The sequence below is a fragment of the Protomyctophum bolini genome (assembly GCF_963924005.1).
Source record: "Protomyctophum bolini genome assembly, chromosome: 14".
NCBI classification, from domain to species: Eukaryota; Metazoa; Chordata; class Actinopteri; order Myctophiformes; family Myctophidae; genus Protomyctophum; species Protomyctophum bolini.
Genome location: NC_137875.1, coordinates 2006156 through 2027902, shown reverse-complemented (window position 1 = coordinate 2027902; position 21747 = coordinate 2006156). Strand labels below are relative to the sequence as shown.

General features: G+C 46.8%; 2 protein-coding genes across 7 annotated transcripts in view; one reads left to right on the top strand and one right to left on the bottom strand.

Annotated features, from left to right (window-relative positions):
- LOC308328702 (lysosomal cholesterol signaling protein-like) overlaps positions 1-21747 on the top strand; it is a 125291-nt gene that overhangs the window by 37986 nt on the left and 65558 nt on the right. The gene's annotated exons all lie outside the window — the stretch shown is intronic.
- Positions 4230-7868, bottom strand: mrps28 (mitochondrial ribosomal protein S28). Of its 6 annotated transcripts, none has more exons than XR_013965246.1 (4): positions 7556-7868; positions 6105-6236; positions 4390-5311; positions 4230-4353 (listed from the first exon to the last, which is right to left on the bottom strand). XR_013965246.1 is itself a non-coding variant. In XM_080781709.1 (3 exons), the coding sequence occupies exons 1-3, from the start codon at positions 7859-7861 to the stop codon at positions 5024-5026; spliced, it is 720 nt and encodes a 239-aa protein (XP_080637835.1). In that variant the 5' UTR covers positions 7862-7868; the 3' UTR covers positions 4246-5023. The 6 variants fall into 6 exon arrangements, 4 of the variants coding, with proteins under 4 accessions (XP_080637836.1, XP_080637835.1, XP_080637833.1 ...); XR_013965247.1 differs by having other exon boundaries at positions 4278-4353; positions 4436-5311; XM_080781709.1 differs by having other exon boundaries at positions 4246-5311; positions 6105-6230.

The following is a 21747-nucleotide window of genomic DNA, read 5'->3' as shown; positions in this document are numbered from 1 at the left end:
CCTGGGGACTGACGCCCTCTACTGGTGAACCTGGGGACTGACGCCCTCTACTGGTGAACCTGGGGACTGGCGCCCTCTACTGGTGAACCTGGGGACTGACACCCTCTACTGGTGAACCTGGGGACTGACGCCCTCTACTGGTGAACCTGGGGACTGACGCCCTCTACTGGTGAACCTGGGGACTGACGCCCTCTACTGGTGAACCTGGGGACTGACGCCCTCTACTGGTGAACCTGGGGACTGACGCCCTCTACTGGTGAACCTGGGGACTGACGCCCTCTACTGGTGAACCTGGGGACTGACGCCCTCTACTGGTGAACCTGGGGACTGACGCCCTCTACTGGTGAACCTGGGGACTGACGCCCTCTACTGGTGAACCTGGGGACTGACGCCCTCTACTGGTGAACCTGGGGACTGACGCCCTCTACTGGTGAACCTGGGGACTGACGCCCTCTACTGGTGAACCTGGGGACTGACGCCCTCTACTGGTGAACCTGGGGACTGACGCCCTCTACTGGTGAACCTGGGGACTGACGCCCTCTACTGGTGAACCTGGGGACTGACGCCCTCTACTGGTGAACCTGGGGACTGACGCCCTCTACTGGTGAACCTGGGGACTGACGCCCTCTACTGGTGAACCTGGGGACTGACGCCCTCTACTGGTGAACCTGGGGACTGACGCCCTCTACTGGTGAACCTGGGGACTGACGCCCTCTACTGGTGAACCTGGGGACTGACGCCCTCTACTGGTGAACCTGGGGACTGACGCCCTCTACTGGTGAACCTGGGGACTGACGCCCTCTACTGGTGAACCTGGGGACTGACGCCCTCTACTGGTGAACCTGGGGACTGACGCCCTCTACTGGTGAACCTGGGGACTGACGCCCTCTACTGGTGAACCTGGGGACTGACGCCCTCTACTGGTGAACCTGGGGACTGACGCCCTCTACTGGTGAACCTGGGGACTGACGCCCTCTACTGGTGAACCTGGGGACTGACGCCCTCTACTGGTGAACCTGGGGACTGACGCCCTCTACTGGTGAACCTGGGGACTGACGCCCTCTACTGGTGAACCTGGGGACTGACGCCCTCTACTGGTGAACCTGGGGACTGACGCCCTCTACTGGTGAACCTGGGGACTGACGCCCTCTACTGGTGAACCTGGGGACTGACGCCCTCTACTGGTGAACCTGGGGACTGGCGCCCTCTACTGGTGAACCTGGGGACTGACGCCCTCTACTGGTGAACCTGGGGACTGACGCCCTCTACTGGTGAACCTGGGGACTGACGCCCTCTACTGGTGAACCTGGGGACTGACGCCCTCTACTGGTGAACCTGGGGACTGACGCCCTCTACTGGTGAACCTGGGGACTGACGCCCTCTACTGGTGAACCTGGGGACTGACGCCCTCTACTGGTGAACCTGGGGACTGACGCCCTCTACTGGTGAACCTGGGGACTGACGCCCTCTACTGGTGAACCTGGGGACTGACGCCCTCTACTGGTGAACCTGGGGACTGACGCCCTCTACTGGTGAACCTGGGGACTGACGCCCTCTACTGGTGAACCTGGGGACTGACGCCCTCTACTGGTGAACCTGGGGACTGACGCCCTCTACTGGTGAACCTGGGGACTGACGCCCTCTACTGGTGAACCTGGGGACTGACGCCCTCTACTGGTGAACCTGGGGACTGACGCCCTCTACTGGTGAACCTGGGGACTGACGCCCTCTACTGGTGAACCTGGGGACTGACGCCCTCTACTGGTGAACCTGGGGACTGACGCCCTCTACTGGTGAACCTGGGGACTGACGCCCTCTACTGGTGAACCTGGGGACTGACGCCCTCTACTGGTGAACCTGGGGACTGACGCCCTCTACTGGTGAACCTGGGGACTGACGCCCTCTACTGGTGAACCTGGGGACTGACGCCCTCTACTGGTGAACCTGGGGACTGACGCCCTCTACTGGTGAACCTGGGGACTGACGCCCTCTACTGGTGAACCTGGGGACTGACGCCCTCTACTGGTGAACCTGGGGACTGACGCCCTCTACTGGTGAACCTGGGGACTGACGCCCTCTACTGGTGAACCTGGGGACTGACGCCCTCTACTGGTGAACCTGGGGACTGACGCCCTCTACTGGTGAACCTGGGGACTGACGCCCTCTACTGGTGAACCTGGGGACTGGCGCCCTCTACTGGTGAACCTGGGGACTGACGCCCTCTACTGGTGAACCTGGGGACTGACGCCCTCTACTGGTGAACCTGGGGACTGACGCCCTCTACTGGTGAACCTGGGGACTGACGCCCTCTACTGGTGAACCTGGGGACTGACGCCCTCTACTGGTGAACCTGGGGACTGACGCCCTCTACTGGTGAACCTGGGGACTGACGCCCTCTACTGGTGAACCTGGGGACTGACGCCCTCTACTGGTGAACCTGGGGACTGACGCCCTCTACTGGTGAACCTGGGGACTGACGCCCTCTACTGGTGAACCTGGGGACTGACGCCCTCTACTGGTGAACCTGGGGACTGACGCCCTCTACTGGTGAACCTGGGGACTGACGCCCTCTACTGGTGAACCTGGGGACTGACGCCCTCTACTGGAAGTGACGCCAGACTTCTGTGCTCTATTTCAGGTGTTTTTCATTTATAGTCTTAGCGATTCAGGGTAATTATAATTCATTACGGCATATGAGGTTTATTAGCCAGGGATCCTTTTAAGCTAAAGTTGAATGATTGTCGGTGGCAGGAAAGTATATTTACTCAAGTAGAAGTAAAGTTTACAGCAGTGTCCTGAAGGTAAAAATGTTTAGATAACCCTAGTTATTTTCTTTTACTTCATAATTTTTATCCCATGATTTTTGTAGCCCATTCTTTTCACCCAGTGTCAATATTCTAATGTAATCCTGGGCGCTACACTCCCTCTGCCAACCTGGGGAGAGCAACGGACTGACCTCCTGCTTCCTTCCATGCATGAGGAGTGCAAGCTGCTGCTTATGACCTGACAGGGGGAGTTTCCCTGGTTGGACGTCGTAGCGCGTGGAAGGAACACGTTATTCCAACCAGTTCCTTTCCCCTCCATCAGGCGCCCCGGCTGGCCAGGGGGAGGCAGTTTAGAGACCAGGATTACTGCATGTTTTTTGTGAGGGTACCTACCCTAGGGGACACGGGGAGAACATGCCAACCCCACCCAGGGTATGGGGCACTGATGACGCAGAGGAGAGAACATGTGAGGGTACCACTACCTACCCTAGGGGACACGGAGAGCATGCCAACCCTTACCCTACCCAGGGTATGGGCACTGATGACGCAGAGGAGAGAACATGCCCACAGCGTCTCCAGCGGGAATCGAACACAGGACCTTCTAGCTTTGAGGCGACAGCACTACCGACCACCAAGTCACTGCAAGTTGCACTGTTTTATTTATTTTAATCCCATAAGACGGCAAAACAAATGCCAAAATAAGCTGAATTAATAGTGCACTTTATTAACACGAGAATACGTTATCACTATCGGAGTAATCATTTAACTCCAATAATCCGAGTATCATTTAGTCAGACTCTTACTGACACAAGGATATACTGTAAAGTGCAAAATCATTCCGACAAACTGTTGTGACGCAGTGATCTTGTAGGTCTATTTCCACAATATTGTTGGGAGGCGCTAGCCCCTCCTATATTCAGCTATCAGTGTACAGTAGATGGAGAATTTACATCATATGCAAATCGGCTATTTTAGTCATACACAAAATAGTGACGGTGGCTCAGGGGTAGAGTGGCTGGATGGAAACCGCAAGGTTGCCAGTTCGAACCCGGGCTCCCCCAGAGTTAGTGTCGAAGTGTCCTTGAGCAAGACACTGAACCCCTGATTGCTCACGATGTGCTGGTTGTTGGTTTCCTCCGCCACCGGTGTATGAATGTGTGTGTGAGTGTAATGCAATATCTGCGCTATATAAATGCACCATTTACACAATTCCCCTTAACAATGAATGGAGAATTTACATCATATGTAGACGAGGACGTCCCTAAGGAGGTCACCCTCGGGAGGCGAACACCTAAGCTAGGACCACCTAAGCTGGCTCCATTCCAAGTTAATCAAATTAATAATTGACATATATATTTAGTTTTAGTCTATAATATAAACAGTAACACTGTAGATATAATATAATCACATTCACAACACACCATTATATATAAATTACACAGCATTTATTGTTTTAACGTTGATGCCAACTGTTCAACTTTCATATCAATACACATTATTTCTATACAGTTTGTCATATTTGGATCTGGGCTAGAATCACAATGTTTACTGGATCACAACGTGAACCCTGGGAGTGTACAAATGGACCCTTACAGGTCTGTAACTCTGAGTGTACAAATGGAACCAAATGGACCCTTACAGGTCTGTAACCCTGAGTGTACAAATGGAACCAAATGGACCCTTACAGGTCTGTAACTCTGAGTGTACAAATGGAACCAAATGGACCCTTACAGGTCTGTAACCCTGAGTGTACAAATGGAACCAAATGGACCCTTACAGGTCTGTAACTCTGAGTGTACAAATGGAACCAAATGGACCCTTACAGGTCTGTAACTCTGATAGAGTTTCACACTGAGACAGATTGGGAAAACAACGTTATAGACTGTCTGCTGTCTCACACTGACATTCCTGAGAGATAAAACATAGCTTTGCTTTTCATCATAAGTTTATTTAGATAGATAGTTAATGCACATCTTTGATCCGGAACATTTGGACTTCTGCGTCGTAATCGGCAAAATAAAAGATGTTTAAACATTTGAGTGATCATGCTTATAGAAGCTGAATAAACAAACACATAAAATCACACCCGTGTGAAGTGAGGGGCGCTAATATATGAAAGTCTAACTCGCGTTGATCAGGTGATGTAAAACAAACGGTGCCAACATTAAACGCCTTAACAATAAAGAGACATTATGACGTACATTTTCCCTTCATTTTCACGATTTTTCAAAAATAGCAGATCCAGCAGTCGGACTAACTCAGTTCTGGGGAGTCTCTTTGGGGGTCTTGTTCTGGGACCCGTCCCCCCCCCGCGACTCCAGCAGCCCCAGCAGGGACCCCTCGGCCTCCAGCAGGGTGGTGTCCGTGGAGGCCCCCAGGAACCTGGAGGTGAGCTCCAGGTCGCTGAGCCTCAGGCGGACCCTGGCTCCTCTCTGGTAGCGCTGAGCCTCATCGCTGTCGGGACGCTTAAGCACGCAGTGGAACTTCCCCCCGAAGTCCACGTAGAGGTCGTCCCCCACCACGTTGAAGATACGACCCAGGACCACCTGGAAGGAGACATTTAAACTGGTCAGTTATTAAACTAGTTAACCCAGGACCACCGGCTGGAAGGAGACATTTAAACTGGTCAGTTATTAGACTAGTTAACCCAGGACCACCGGCTGGAAGGAGACATTTAAACTGGTCAGTTATTAGACTAGTTAACCCAGGACCACCGGCTGGAAGGAGACATTTAAACTGGTCAGTTATTAAACTAGTTAACCCAGGACCACCGGCTGGAAGGAGACATTTAAACTGGTCAGTTATTAGACTAGTTAACCCAGGACCACCGGCTGGAAGGAGACATTTAAACTGGTCAGTTATTAAACTAGTTAACCCAGGACCACCGGCTGGAAGGAGACATTTAAACTGGTCAGTTATTAGACTAGTTAACCCAGGACCACCTGGAAGGAGACATTTAAACTGGTTAGTTATTAGTTAGTTATTAAACTAGTTAACCCTTAATAAACTTAAGCCAGGACCACATGAGTGAAGACATTTATACAATTAAGACCTGAGGACGCATCTGTGTCACCTTAGCTTTTAACGATTTTAAGTTTAACCATTCTTTTATACTTAAGCTGTTGAAGAATAGCAGATATACGAGCTCGTAGATCTGCTATATTTGTTATATATATATATACTGTATTCTTTCATAGCGAATGTCTTAACTCAAATGTTTTCTTCTGGGGGTGGTCCCTGCTGGAACAATGGGGTGTCCAAATAGAAAAAGGTTGAGGACCACTACTGATATAGAAACATGTTAGCCGGATTTAAGAATGTGTGTAGAATGTGTTGTACCTTGTCCTGTGCTGGACCCATCTGGACGAGAGGAGAGCTGCGGAGCATGGCGGAGAAGGAGACGGGTCTGGAGCTGCTTCTAGCGGTCCTGCTGCCCGCTCTACCGCTCTGGTTCTGAGGCTCCTGCTGCTGCTAATCCATAATCGTTGCCAGGATGGAAACATGTTAACAACACATTTCCAAACATTTCCCCCAAAATAGCTGATCTACAAGCTTGTGTTGTTGGTAAGCTATTCTGCTTTTTTCTTTCTTTCTTTCATTATTAAACGTGTCTGTAATTTCTTTGTATATTTTAAGTTATTTGACATGGCAAAAAAATCAATAAAAAAAAATCAATTCTAGCCTTGGATCAAGAGGACTATCATAGATGTTGACATGTGCATAGCTATGGTAGGTATAGGTAAATATACTATATATAGACTAGACAGACAGAAAGAATATACCTGATAGTCTTGATCCAAGGCTAGTTCAATGCCAAAAACACACTTAAAACGTCCATCGCGATTGTTAATGTGTACAGCCCAACTCTATACCTGCTGCTCAGTCTTCAGGTCAGTGTGCAGGTCATTATATTCTATTCTACCTGTTCAGTCTTCAGGTCAGTGTGCAGGTCATTATATTCTATTCTACCTGCTCAGTCTTCAGGTCAGTGTGCAGGTCATTATATTCTACCTGTTCAGTCTTCAGGTCAGTGTGCAGGTCATTATATTCTACCTGTTCAGTCTTCAGGTCAGTGTGCAGGTCATTATATTCTACTATACTCTACCTGTTCAGTCTTCAGGTCAGTGTGCAGGTCATTATATTCTACTCTACCTGCTCAGTCTTCAGGTCAGTGTGCAGGTCATTATATTCTACTCTACCTGTTCAGTCTTCAGGTCAGTGTGCAGGTCATTATATTCTACCTGTTCAGTCTTCAGGTCAGTGTGCAGGTCATTATATTCTACTATACTCTACCTGTTCAGTCTTCAGGTCAGTGTGCAGGTCATTATATTCTACTCTACCTGCTCAGTCTTCAGGTCAGTGTGCAGGTCATTATATTCTACTCTACCTGTTCAGTCTTCAGGTCAGTGTGCAGGTCATTATATTCTACCTGTTCAGTCTTCAGGTCAGTGTGCAGGTCATTATATTCTACTCTACCTGCTCAGTCTTCAGGTCAGTGTGCAGGTCATTATATTCTACTCTACCTGTTCAGTCTTCAGGTCAGTGTGCAGGTCATTATATTCTACCTGTTCAGTCTTCAGGTCAGTGTGCAGGTCATTATATTCTACCTGTTCAGTCTTCAGGTCAGTGTGCAGGTCATTATATTCTACTCTACCTGCTCAGTCTTCAGGTCAGTGTGCAGGTCATTATATTCTACTCTACCTGCTCAGTCTTCAGGTCAGTGTGCAGGTCATTATATTCTACCTGTTCAGTCTTCAGGTCAGTGTGCAGGTCATTATATTCTACTCTACCTGCTCAGTCTTCAGGTCAGTGTGCAGGTCATAGGCCTCTGCGAAGCCGCTTCTGAGAGGAGGAGCAGACGGTGTGACGGTTATTGTTCCTCCATCTTCTGCCTCCTTCTCCTCCGTCCCTCCTCCGCCCTTAATGGCGTCGCCGCCGCTGCCGAACCACCTCCTCCTGACACTGTTGTTGTTGTTGTGATGGTGATGAGTGTAATAAAGGCTTCTCTGGTGGAGCAGCAGCCTCTGTAATGTTGTTGTTGTTGCTGTCATTCTGCTGCACACAGCAGCGCTCTTCTGGCACAAGGAGGCCGCCATCTTGGATCAGTCCCACGATGCAACGCGCTGGTGTTGTAGTCTGTAGGTGTAGTGTGGTGTGTCTTGTCCGCCCTCTGGTGGCTGTGATGAAAAATGATGACCTCTGTATTATTGTTTGCATTTATTTTGTATTAAATGTTGCCCCTATATATAGGTCTACAGATACATTAACGAAATTAAAGTTTTTAGTCGAGGGGCACTAATTACGAAAGTCTAACTCACGTTGATCAGGTGATGTAATGGTGATGTAAAACAAACATTAAACGCCTTAACAATAAAGAGACAATATGACGTAATGATCGAGGCACATCATGACGTACATTTTCCCTTCATTTTCACGATTTTTCAAAAAATAGCAAATCTACAAGCTCGAGGTAGGGGGGAGAAGGGGGGGGGGTATCCAGCACTGGAGTCCTTTTTTGATTGATTGATTGATTGAAATATTTATTAACAGTTTGCAGAATTACAGTACATTTCAACTAAGCTCAATACAGAGACTGTTAATAACTGTGAGTGGACGACGCAATTAAGCATTACACTTGTTTACAACAGGGTCCACATTGTTCAATTCATCAAAACATTTAGAGACAAACATGGACCCTTTGGAGCTTTATTCAACAACAACACACAATATTCGAAGACTGTCTGAGATCTAAAAAATGGCATCAAATGGTGGTCCGTGCTTACATGTCAAGGACCCCCCAAAATTGACACTAAATTAGCCCGCGGACCCCCATAAGAGAAGATTTTTTTTTACGGCTAGTGATTCTCAACCCGTTTAATTTCAAGGACCCCCAGTTTGACCTGCATTAGTCTACGGACCCCCCATTTAATGGCATGTTTTATCTCTGGGACCCCCAATTTATATTATTGTAAAATCAATATTAATTTAACTCTGAGAGTGTACAATGTCAAATGGAACAAAATGGAGTCCATTTGTACAGTTACAGAACCATAAGGGTCCATTTGGTTCCAAAGTAAACTATCATTTAGCATGGGGACCCCCTGGAACTCCCCCAAGGACCCCTGGGGGTCCTCGGACCCCACTTTGGGAACCGCACTGCCCTACGCGCGCGCTACTTCCCGTAGACACGCCCCCTTCCGCCTCCACACACAGACACACACACAGACACCTGCTGCAAACAAACAAACAAACACGAACTATTTGTTGTTTGTTAGTAAAACGAGTGAAATAAACAACGTATAATGTAACTTTTACACCTCGTGGACGTTGAGTGCAGAAGTCTGGGTTGTTACGAAGTGAAAACTGGTGCTATCAGTCACAACCTGTAGAGGTCTACGTGTGACAGTTTGTCTAATATTCTGCAGGTGAGTTTTTTGCTACCTTTCCTCCATGGCTGAGGGAAGTATGGTGCTGGGGGGGGGCCTCCCCTCGGACAGGAGGGGGAGGCCTCCCCTCGGACAGGAGGGGGAAAATAATAATTGTAATCAAAACAGATTTCTGTTAGCCTACTATAAGGCCTAATACATTATCCTGTATCAAAGTATCGTCGCCTTATCCTGGTTAATTGCCTGTGTCAGTTTGCTCATGCGCGCGTGTGGAGAGGTAAAGTTAATAAAAGCCACTTTTCTGCGTGAAAATGCACGGAAAAGCGCTTTTTCGTGCATTTTCACGCAGAAAAGTGGCATTATATGCGCGCCCCCTACACTGCTTTCCTCTGCTAAACGTATTATTTAAATGTACGCCCGCGCTGTGTGTGTGTGTGTGTGTGTGTGTGTGTGTGCGTGTGTTTGCGTGTGTGTCACAGTGTGTGAGAGTGTGTGTGTGTGTGTGAGAGAGAGAGAGAGAGAGAGAGAGACGAACAAAGGTGTTTGAAGTGCTGTGGCTGTGTGCTGCATGGGGGATCCAATATAAAGACACATAATTCTTCGGGGTGTCACGGCTACCAAAAACGTAATTCCTAATTGTTTACCATGAATTAGGGCTTAATTGAAAGTGATATTGAACCAATAATTCCACATCTATATATTTCTATCTCTCAATTTTATTTCAAGCCATACCCAGCTAGTCCAGGCATGCCCAAAGCCCCCACTGCTTCATTCCTAAAATGTATTATTTATCTGATATAAAAACTAACATCATATGTGTTCATACGAGAGTCATGAAGTAACTGCACCCTGTTTTTGGCGAACGCTACATTTACAAAGAATTAAAATATATAAACATTCGCATTTCAAATATAAAGTACTCACAATTTGTCCCACGGGTGTCAGTTAGTAGCAGCACCAGCGATTAGAATTTCTGCATCCCGCGTTGTTTAATAAAAAGCATTTTTATCCGAGCTGTTATTTTGCCATTGGCTTTCAACTACGCGCCCCCTATCGGTCGGGAGGAGGGTGGCACTCGGTGTGTTCGATATAGGCACGCTGACCGCCCTGCCAATACAGACTAATAGGCGAGTGCGCTCCCGGTGTGCAAATGTGGATCGATTTCCCAAACGAACCCCGTTTGAAAAAAGTAGCCGGGGCGCTCGGATAAAAATGCTTTTTATTAAACAACGCGGGATGCAGCAATTCTAATCGCTGGTGCTGCTACAACGCGGGAAGCGAACGCAGCTCGTACATATTTAAGTTAAGTTATTTTTAAGTTAAGTTTTTAACTCAGCCATAACCATATAAGGAGTCCCCAAAGCAGCTCCATATATGGGCACAAGTTGGACCACGCCATCACACTCATGTCACCATGACTCAGCCATAACCATATAAGGAGTCCCCAAAGCAGCTCCATTATGGGCACAAAAGCGTGACACACGGACACACAGACAGACATGATCTGCTAGGTCTCATAGTAAGTGCTCACTGCATTCGCAAACACCCGTGGGACAAATTGTGAGTACTTCATATTTGAAATCTTATACGGAAATCTTGTAAATGCTGCGAGCGCCAAAAACAGGGTGCAGTTACGTCATGACTGTCATGATAATCATCATGGCAGTCATGTGTAGTGTACACCTGGCTATACATACTAATCATCATGGCAGTCATGTGTAGTGTACACCTGGCTATACATACTAATCATCATGGCAGTCATGTGTAGTGTACACCTGGCTATACATACTAGGCTGTGTGTGTATGTAAAAAATAGTATAGTGTCGTCCTCGTCCCCCCCAACGCCACAATTCTTCCATACATATACTGTGTATATATGATGATTATGATGATTAACTTTTAATTTCATATTAGTGTATATTTGTACGTCTTTAAATGTCCTGATGAATAGAAAATGGAGGACCTTCATGGTGTAAAAAAACAATGGTTTTATCTATCCCCTTGGCAGTTTTAAAGTGTTGACTTTGTGACTTTCATTTGAAATGTGCCCATTCGACAAACTGTGAATACAATAATTAATTTTCAATCAATCAATCAATCAATCAATCATATAATGTGCTATATGTATAGCATACAGCAGGGGTTCTCAACTTTTTTTGGGGACCACCCCGGGGACCCCCCACACCTAGTTGCACCACTCACTTAACACAGGTGTGATTTTTCACTAATCTTTGAAAATGTATGCATTGTCATAATTACGATCTGACCACAGCCCGCGGTCTCAAACAATTGGTTGTTCACACTGTAACACTGTATGTGTGTCTTTTGGTCGGGTCACTTTCTTTCCTTCTACCTTCCTTCCTTCCTTCCTTCCTTCCACTCAATGCTTAATGGTGTCTCTCTCAACCTGCTCCACAGGCAGGGTGAAGACCCCCAGGCCCCCAAGACCCCAAGACCCCCAGGCCCCCAAGACCCCAAGACCCCAGGCCCCCAAGATCATCTTCTTCTCAGCCCTGAGTCCGTTCTCCTGCTGTGACATGCTGTGAATGCTGGACCCTAGAGAGCCTGCCTTAAATCCCTGACCATCTACACCAGAATGGACCCTAGAGAGCCTGCCTTAAATCCCTGACCATCTACACCAGAATGGACCCTAGAGAAGCCTGCCCTAAATCCCTGACCATCTACACCAGAATGGACCCTATAGAGCCTGCCTTACATCCCTGACCATCTACACCAGAATGGACCCTATAGAGCCTGCCTTACATCCCTGACCATCTACACCAGAATGGACCCTAGAGAGCCTGCCCTAAATCCCTGACCATCTACACCAGAATGGACCCTAGAGAGCCTGCCCTAAATCCCTGACCATCTACACCAGAATGGACCCTAGAGAGCCTGCCTTACATCCCTGACCATCTACACCAGAATGGACCCTAGAGAGCCTGCCTTAAATCCCTGACCATCTACACCAGAATGGACCCTAGAGAGCCTGCCTTAAATCCCTGACCATCTACACCAGAATGGACCCTAGAGAGCCTGCCCTAAATCCCTGACCATCTACACCAGAATGCTGTGTGCAGTAGGCCCACCAAGGCTTAGTGAGAAGATGGAGGCCAGGAGAATGAGGCTGATACAGGGTGTCTGGAGGATGGAGATGAGTGGAGACACACACGCTGGAGGGTTTCATCGTGAACTGTAGGAGGCGCTATCTCTCCATCCATGGGTTCCACAGCCTGACCTTCCCCATCGGCTCCAGACAACTCACGGTAGAATAATTATATTATATAATATAAATGTATTATATCTCTGCTGTCGGGAGGAAACCGCATAACTCCAAAATGTTCATTTTTACAGGAAATGAAAAATATAAAATGTTCAGGAAATTAACCCATTCTGACCTGAGATCAGATTCTAAAAAAAAAATGTCTGTTTGAAAATGACAGTTTTCGGAAAAAGCTATGTTTCTATGTCAGTCGTTCTTTGATTTTTTTCAAAAATAGCAGACCTACAAGCTCGTAGCGCGCCACTCGGTGGCGCGCTACGAGCTTGTAGATCTGCTATTTTTCAATAGCTAAAGCATAACATGATGCTATAACACCAAAAGGGGTTCCCGCCCCAAAATGGGTTAAGAAAACCTTATATATATTTTTAAAACAAAGCAATAACAGCCTCATCAAAGCTGGTGTTGTGACTTTATATATATTGTCAATTACTTCCATGAGAGGTGGTGGAGTTAGTTGCTTTAGCAGACATTTTGACGGTCCAATGGAGTTATGAGGTTTTGTCCCGACAGTAAATGTATATTTTATTTTGCTTCTTAGCTGCTGCTGCTTGTGTTGTGTGTGGTGTGTATGATGGTATACTGTTGCTGTCATTTTGGGACCCAATGACTGGGTGGCAATGAAACGTGTGTGTGTGTGTGTGTGTGTGTGTGTGTGTGTGTGTGTGTGTGTGTGTGTGTGTGTGTGTGTGTTGAATCTGACACAACAACACACACAGACAGACAGACATGATCTGCTAGGTTCTGCTTACTATGAGACCTAGCAGATGTCTGTGTGTGTTGTGCTGTGCTGTGCTGTGGTGTGCTGCAGCCAATAGAAGTCTATGTAGGAGAGCCACCATTAGACTGAAGCCAATAGTTATTATGTATGTGTCCCTGTTATGCCCATACATGGAGTTATTTGCGTGTGACATTATCATCGTACCCAGAAGTAAGTGGCAAAAAAACCTACTTTCTGGCCTTGACAGCCAAATACATCCAAACAGAACAGTCCTATCTGATTGACAGCCCCATACATCCACACAGAACAGTCCTATCTGATTGACAGCCCCATACATCCACACAGAAAAGTCCTATCTGATTGACAGCCCCATACATCCACACAGAAAAGTCCTATATCTGATTGACAGCCAAATACATCCAAACAGAACAGTCCTATCTGATTGACAGCCCCATACATCCACACAGAACAGTCCTATCTGATTGACAGCCCCATACATCCACACAGAAAAGTCCTATCTGATTGACAGCCCCATACATCCACACAGAACAGTCCTATCTGATTGACAGCCCCATACATCCACACAGAAAAGTCCTATCTGATTGACAGCCCCATACATCCACACAGAAAAGTCCTATCTGATTGACAGCCAAATACATCCAAACAGAAAAGTCCTATCTGATTGACAGCCCCATACATCCAAACAGAAAAGTCCTATCTGATTGACAGCCAAATACATCCAAACAGAAAAGTCCTATCTGATTGACAGCCCCATACATCCACACAGAACAGTCCTATCTGATTGACAGCCCCATACATCCACACAGAAAAGTCCTATCTGATTGACAGCCCCATACATCCAAACAGAAAAGTCCTATCTGATTGACAGCCCCATACATCCACACAGAACAGTCCTATCTGATTGACAGCCCCATACATCCACACAGAAAAGTCCTATCTGATTGACAGCCCCATACATCCACACAGAACAGTCCTATCTGATTGACAGCCCCATACATCCACACAGAAAAGTCCTATCTGATTGACAGCCCATACATCCACACAGAAAAGTCCTATCTGATTGACAGCCCCATACATCCAAACAGAAAAGTCCTATCTGATTGACAGCCCCATACATCCACACAGAACAGTCCTATATCTGATTGACAGCCCCATACATCCACACAGAACAGTCCTATATCTGATTGACAGCCAAATACATCCACACAGAAAAGTCCTATCTGATTGACAGCCCCATACATCCACACAGAAAAGTCCCATCTGATGACGTTAAACTCAAAAGTGATAATATCATTATGATATGATAAGTATTATATTTAATTAATATACATAATACATATATATTAATTATTACAGCCCACCAGGCAACACGTTTGATGTCCAGACAGTCAGAGTGTCATGACACAGAACGTCCAGCAGAGGGGAGCGCTAGCACATGAACAGGTTGAATCAGTGAGTCTGGTGCTGTTTTCTGTGTGTTGGTGAAAAATCTACAACAAACCGGGGTCTGTCTTCAAGGTTTTGCAAGCCAAGGACCCCTTAGTTGAGAAAGAGACGGAGCAGGGACCCCCCCCATTACCCACACCACACACACACACACACACACACACACACACACACACACACACACACACACACACACACACACACACACACGTGGAATTAATGGGGTTAATCAGACCAGTGTAACTAACTATTAGACCTAGCAGATCATGTCTGTCTGTCTGTGTGTGTGTGTCTGTCTGTGTGTCCCACCTTTGTGCCCATATATGGAGCTGAGTGATTTGTTTGTGATTGATGCAACACACTCCATATTTGGACGTATAGCTGCTTTGGGGACTCCTTATATGGTTATGGCTAAGGTTAAAAACTTAACTTAAAAATAACTTAACTTAAATATGTACGAGCTGCGTTCGCTTCCCGCGTTTGCGCGTCTTACTTGTGTTAATTTAACTCTGAGAGTGTACAAATGGACCCGTTATTGTTACATTTTGTACACTAAGAGTTACGGAACAAACAACTACATCGACACCAGCCAGCGATGCAGTTTAATTAAAGGGACACTTCACCCTTTTTGCAAAAAGATATATGTTAATGACGTTTAGAAGCTTTAGAACACTTTCCTGGGGGTCTTTATGTGTGTAATATGTGGTTTTAGATATTCTAGATTGTAGCAGTGAGCCTGTTGTCTCTGATGTCATGGACACTGGGCTCACTTCCTTCCTGGACTACATGTTGTCTCAGTAAGACAGCTCTCCCCCCTATCCACAAGGAGGAGCAGTGCACCAAATAATTATGGGAATTGTAGTCCAGGAAGGAAGTGAGCCCAGTGTCCATGACATCAGAGACACTGGGCTCACTGCTACAATCTAAAATAGCAAAAACCACATATTACACACATAAAGACCCCCAGGAATGTGTTCTAAAGCTTCTAAACGTCATTAACATATATTCTTTTGCAAAAAAGGGTGAAGTGTCCCTTTAACACCAAGTGCATGTGACTTGTTTCTGTTCCTTCTCCCTGTGTGTGGAATGACGTAAGAAAATGTAAAACGTCTGTGAGACGTCCACAGTGTATTCTTTGAGCCACACGTACAGTACGTGTGTACGGGGTATTATCGTGGCTGAATCTGCCATTCCTTCGAGGCTTTGGAATTGCACTAACCCATTCTGACCTGAGATCAGATTCATACGATGGTTTCCACTGGACACACACTGGTCTGATGAACCCATTCTGACCTGAGATCAGATTCATACGAAGGTTTCCACTGGACACACACTGGTCTGATTATAACCCATTCTGACCTGAGATCAGATTCTTAAAAAATGTCACAGTCGCTCTTCGATTTTTCAAAAATAGCAGACCTACAAGCCACCGAGTGGCGCGCTACGAGCTTGTAGATCTGCTATTTTTCAATAGCTAAAGCATAGCATGATGCTATAACACCAAAATGGGTTCCCGTTCAGAATGGGTTAACTCTTTTTTTTGACACACTTCGCTGCAATAATTTGATCACTTTGGAAATTATTCAAATTAACTATAACATCATGTGCGTTTGACATACTATACACTGACGAAGACATGCAGCACTGTTGGCTCCGATTGGTTCAGAGGAAGCATCACTGTTGGCTCCGATTGGTTCAGAGGAAGCATCACTGTTGGCTCTGATTGGTTCAGAGTAAGCATCACTGTTGGCTCCGATTGGTTCAGAGGAAGCATCACTGTTGGCTCCGATTGGTTCAGAGGAAGCATCACTGTTGGCTCTGATTGGTTCAGAGGAAGCATCACTGTTGGCTCCGATTGGTTCAGAGGCAGTACAACTGTAGGCTATGAACGTCCGTCCACCTCCATGAACGTCCTGCAGTTCCAGCTCTGGCCAGCAGGGCGGCAGCTGCTCTGCATGGAGGGGGTGGGGGGGGGGGGGGGGAGGGGGTGGGGGTTGATTTCCTGGAGCTGTCACTCTGTGTGATGACATCACCGCACGACTTTAACCCTTTGACACCCACTGAGAGGCCCCCACAAACTGTGCGTGCGTGCGTGCGTGCGTGCGTGCGTGCGTGGGTGTGTGCGTGCGTGCGTGTGGGGTTCAAAAACGTATGACCCCGTGCCATTAACAAGCCCGAGGCCCCTGAACCGTGTAATCAAAAGTTTATGACCATACTGTGTGTGTGTGTGTGTGTGTGTGTGTGTGTGTGTGTGTGTGTGTGTGTGTGTGTGTGTAGACTAAACACTGACCTACATTGCTATTTTTACTGATTGGAGCTCGTAATGATGCCTATTACACACACACACACACGCGCACACACACACACACACACACACACACACACACACACACACACACACACACACACACACACAGCTGAACATTCATTGCTCATTCTCTTCGTGACCACATGGACCCTGGGGTCCATATTAAGGGGGGGTGGGGGGTGGAGGGGGGGGGGGGGGGGTGCATATAAGTACAGCCACTCACAACGAGCTTCTACAGAGTGTATAATACTCATATAGTTTCATTATACACGGAGATTAAAATATGGTGCATTTTGCATCCAAACACAGTTTATAGTTAATAAGGGACGCAATCAAACGACCTCTGCATCCACGCGATGCACTACTGTATATACTACTGTACTGTTTTTATTTATTTATTCTACTGTTAGACGGATGTTCTATAGGTCCTTACTAGTTTACTTAAATATCCTATAGTTGTGGTATATTTGATGTATTACCATGTGTTGTTGTGGCTTCACTGTAAGTCGCTCTGCATTATGAGCGTCTGATGAATGCCTAAATTGTGATTGTAAAATTGTGTACACAGGACGGGTTGCATCATTTGTGTAGTAGGGCTTGTAGATCTGCTATTTGGGGCTGAACGGGGACACCTCTGACTCTGTTTGATGGCTGTAAAAAAACAATAACAAAACAATACAGGCTGCCATGTTGTTGTGCATATATTATACACATACATGCATCATGTTTTATATGTTGTATCATCATATATTAAATATCATATTTTATATTTGATGTGGATGTGCTGGAAGCTCAGCTCTAGAGACATTACCGCACTGTCCGCGTGCGTAACTGCGTATGCATGCGTGCATATGTGCGTGAGTGCATGTGCGTGCGTGCGTTTGTGTGAGTGCGTGTGCGTGTGCGTGTGTGTGTGTGTGTGTGTGTGTGCGTGTGTGTGCGTGTGTGTGTGTGTGCGTGCGTGCGTGTGTGTGTGCGTCTGTGTGTGTGTAACATCAAGGTTGATTGAACGTAGACAGACATACTTTCACGTTTTGTTTACCTCTCATATGGTGACCGCCCCCCCCCTCCCCTCTCACCCCCCCCCCCCCCCCCCCCCCCCATCTGACCCCCCCTCTCACCCCCCCCCCCCCCCCTCCCCCCCTGGAGCTGTGCGTCGAGTGTTTGTAAGAGAGAGAGAGGAGAGGGAGAGAGAGAGAGAGGGGGAGAGGGACACACACACACACACACACAGATGGTGGAAGCCATGCAAGGCACCGACCATGCAGCACATCGGGGGAACACTTTGGGGTCCAGTGTCCTGCCGAGGACACTTGGACATGTAGACAGGAGGGTCATGGGTCATGGGTCATGGATCATGGGTCATGGGGTCATGGGTCCAGTGGTCCTGCCCGAGGACACTTGGACATGTAGACAGGAGGGTCATGGGTCATGGGTCCAGTGTCCTGCCCGAGGACACTTGGACATGTAGACAGGAGGGTCATGGGTCATGGGTCCAGTGTCCTGCCCGAGGACACTTGGACATGTAGACAGGAGGGTCATGGGTCATGGGTCATGGATCATGGGTCATGGGTCATGGGTCCAGTGTCCCTGCCCGAGGACACTTGGACATGTAGACAGGAGGGTCATGGGTCATGGGTCCAGTGTCCTGCCCGAGGACACTTGGACATGTAGACAGGAGGGTCATGGGTCATGGGTCATGGATCATGGGTCATGGGTCATGGGTCCAGTGTCCTGCCCGAGGACACTTGGACATGTAGACAGGAGGGTCATGGGTCATGGGTCCAGTGTCCTGCCCGAGGACACTTGGGACATGTAGACAGGAGGGTCATGGGTCATGGGTCATGGATCATGGGTCATGGGTCATGGGTCCAGTGTCCTGCCCGAGGACACTTGGACATGTAGACAGGAGGGTCCATGGGTCATGGGTCCAGTGTCCTGCCCGAGGACACTTGGACATGTAGACAGGAGGGTCATGGGTCATGGGGTCCAGTGTCCTGCCCGAGGACACTTGGACATGTAGACAGGAGGGTCATGGGTCATGGGTCATGGGTCATGGGTCATTGGACGCCCTGCTCTACCTCTTGCTCAAGGACACTTCGACACCAACTCCCCCAAGGCAGGATCGAACCGGGAACCTCACGGTCTGTCCCATCCGGCAGCTCTACCGCACCGGCCCCCGGCAGCTCTACCGCACCGGCCCCCCCTGACCGCCTCAATACAAAGGAACATGCCACGTTCTCACACAGCCCAGCTCAGATGCCGCCCTGCACATCTAGGTCAGGCCAGGGGGTGGGCAGACTTCCTGCTTCAGAGGGCCACCATATTCCCACACTCACTCCAGAGGCCCATCATTAATTAAAAGATAAAAAAGATCACAGGATGTACAGAATGTGAAGGAAGGGGGGGGGGGGTGGAGGTGACGAACTGACCATAATATTGAGTCTATGACACACAGTATGGCACCCCCCCCCCCCCCCCCCCCAGTGCTCTACCTTCACATTCAGTAGATCCTGTGATCGTTTGTGGCCAGATGTAATTTCCTGGGGTCTAGTAGGACTAATTACAGTAAATAATAATAATAATGAAGACATCGCCATAACGTTTTGTAAAATAAAAGACACTTGTTTGAATGCCCCCACCGCCACCTGTTCGGAAATAGCTAAAACCGTTAAAAACAAAAGAAAAGCAGCAAATGAGGAAAAAAAAAAGAACGCTCATCTTTTATACTTTCTCTAATAACCTAAAACAAAGAACCTTGGTTGATAAAAGTTGTGCTTTAACCGATTCTGGCCGATTCTGGTCTTAGCATCATGTTATGCTTTAGCTATTGAAAAATAGCAGACCTACAAGCTCATATCGCGCCACCGAGTGGCGCGATATGAGCTTGTAGGTCTGCTATTTTTTGAAAAATCGAAAGAACGACTGACATTTTTATAATCTGATCTCAGGTCAGAATGGGTTCATCAGACCAGTGTGTGTGTGTCCAGTGGAAACCTCGTATGAATCTGATCTCAGGTCAGAAGGGGTTCATCGGACCAGTGTGTGTCCAGTGGAAACCTCGTATGAATCTGATCTCAGGGCAGAATGGCTTAATGTTTTTCTAGGTGGATAAATGTTTGTGGTGGCAGTGTTCAGGAACGGACCTGGACGCGGTCTGGACGAATGTCAATTATAGCAAATAGCAGGGGTCATCTTGACGAGGTCAACGATTAATTAGCAGGATGGTTTTAACCCATGAAGACCTGAGTGAGGACGACGACACTACGCACAATAATGTCTTCTATAAATCCTGACCGTTTTCAGAAAAACCCACGTTTTTATGTCAGTCGTTCTCAAACATTTTCATGTCAAGGACCCCCAGAAATGATATGTAATTGGCCGCTGCGTCGACCCCCATCTGAAAATATGTTGTTCCAGGGACCCCCCCTCCAGAAGCAAAGATTTGAGTTAAAAACGTTCACTCTGAAAGAATATATATTCAAAGATCTGCACCACATTTTCATGATTTTTTAATCATGAAATCTCGTAGTTAACTCAAACTGAGCTTGTAGATCTGCTATTTTTCAATAGCTAAAGTATGATATGATTCCTTCCCGTCCTGAATGGGTAATGATGTTAACGTCGTCATTTGCATGACAGATTAACGAGGCTATATTTATAGCGCGTTGATCTGTGTGAGTAGGACTGTACAGTAATGTCTTAATCACACGTCAATTAAGACTGTATAGCCCCCGGACTCTGAGAAAAGCCCCCCTCTCAGCTGTGTGTGAAAAGCCCCCCTCTCAGCTGTGTGTGTGTGTGTGTGTGTGTGTGTGTGTGTGTGTGTGTGTGTGTGTGTGTGTGTGTGTGTGTGTGTGTGTGTGTGTGTGTGTGTGTGTGTGTTTGTGCGTGTGTGCGTGTGCGAGAGAGAGAAAGCGGAATCGTATCTTCAAGTTGACATATTGGTTGTTCAGTTTGACCCACCAGTTTTGGAGATATGGCTTATAGAGTAATGTCTGGCAGAGAAACAGAGAGTTGAAAAAACAGGCTTGAAAAGGTTCACTTCTGTGGTCTCTAACATTACACCTATAGCTACATGTTTAAGCATTTATTTCATATTTACATGTCTTCTGTGGTCTCTAACATTACACCTATAGCTACATGTTTAAGCATTTATTTCATATTGACATGTCTTCTGTGGTCTCTAACATTACACCTATAGCTACATGTTTAAGCATTTATTTCATATTTACATGTCTTCTACGTGGACTCTAACATTACACCTAGCTACATGTTTAAGCATTTATTTCATATTTACATGTCTTCTGTGGACTCTAACATTACACCTATAGCTACATGTTTAAGCATTTAATTCATATTTACACGTCTTCTGTGGTCTCTAACATTACACCTATAGCTACATGTTTAAGCATTTATTTCATATTTACATGTCTTCTACGTGGACTCTAACATTACACCTAGCTACATGTTTAAGCATTTATTTCATATTTACATGTCTTCTACGTGGACTCTAACAATACGACCTATAGCTAATGTTTTAAGCATTTATTTCATATTTACATGTCTTCTACGTGGACTCTAACATTACACCTATAGCTACATGTTTAAGCATTTATTTCATATTTACATGTCTTCTACGTGGACTCTAACATTACACCTATAGCTACATGTTTAAGCATTTATTTCATATTTACATGTCTTCTACGTGGACTCTAACATTACACCTAGCTACATCTTTATTTCATATTTACGTTGATTATGTCGATTTAAGCTCTGATATTTATTTCAGTCATGCTGTAGTTATGTGAAGAGTCTGC

What these genes read in the sequence shown, in the direction of transcription:
- mrps28 (XM_080781707.1), bottom strand. Translation starts at nt 7,861, where the DNA reads ATGGCGGCCTCCTTGTGCCAGAAGAGCGCTGCTGTGTGCAGCAGAATG. An exon ending in CTGACCTGAAGACTGAGCAG is followed by an intron (nt 6,237 to 7,555) that starts GTAGAGTAGAAT and finishes ATTATGGATTAG; the next exon opens with CAGCAGCAGGAGCCTCAGAA. An exon ending in TGGGTCCAGCACAGGACAAG is followed by an intron (nt 5,312 to 6,104) that starts GTACAACACATT and finishes GTCTCCTTCCAG; the next exon opens with GTGGTCCTGGGTCGTATCTT.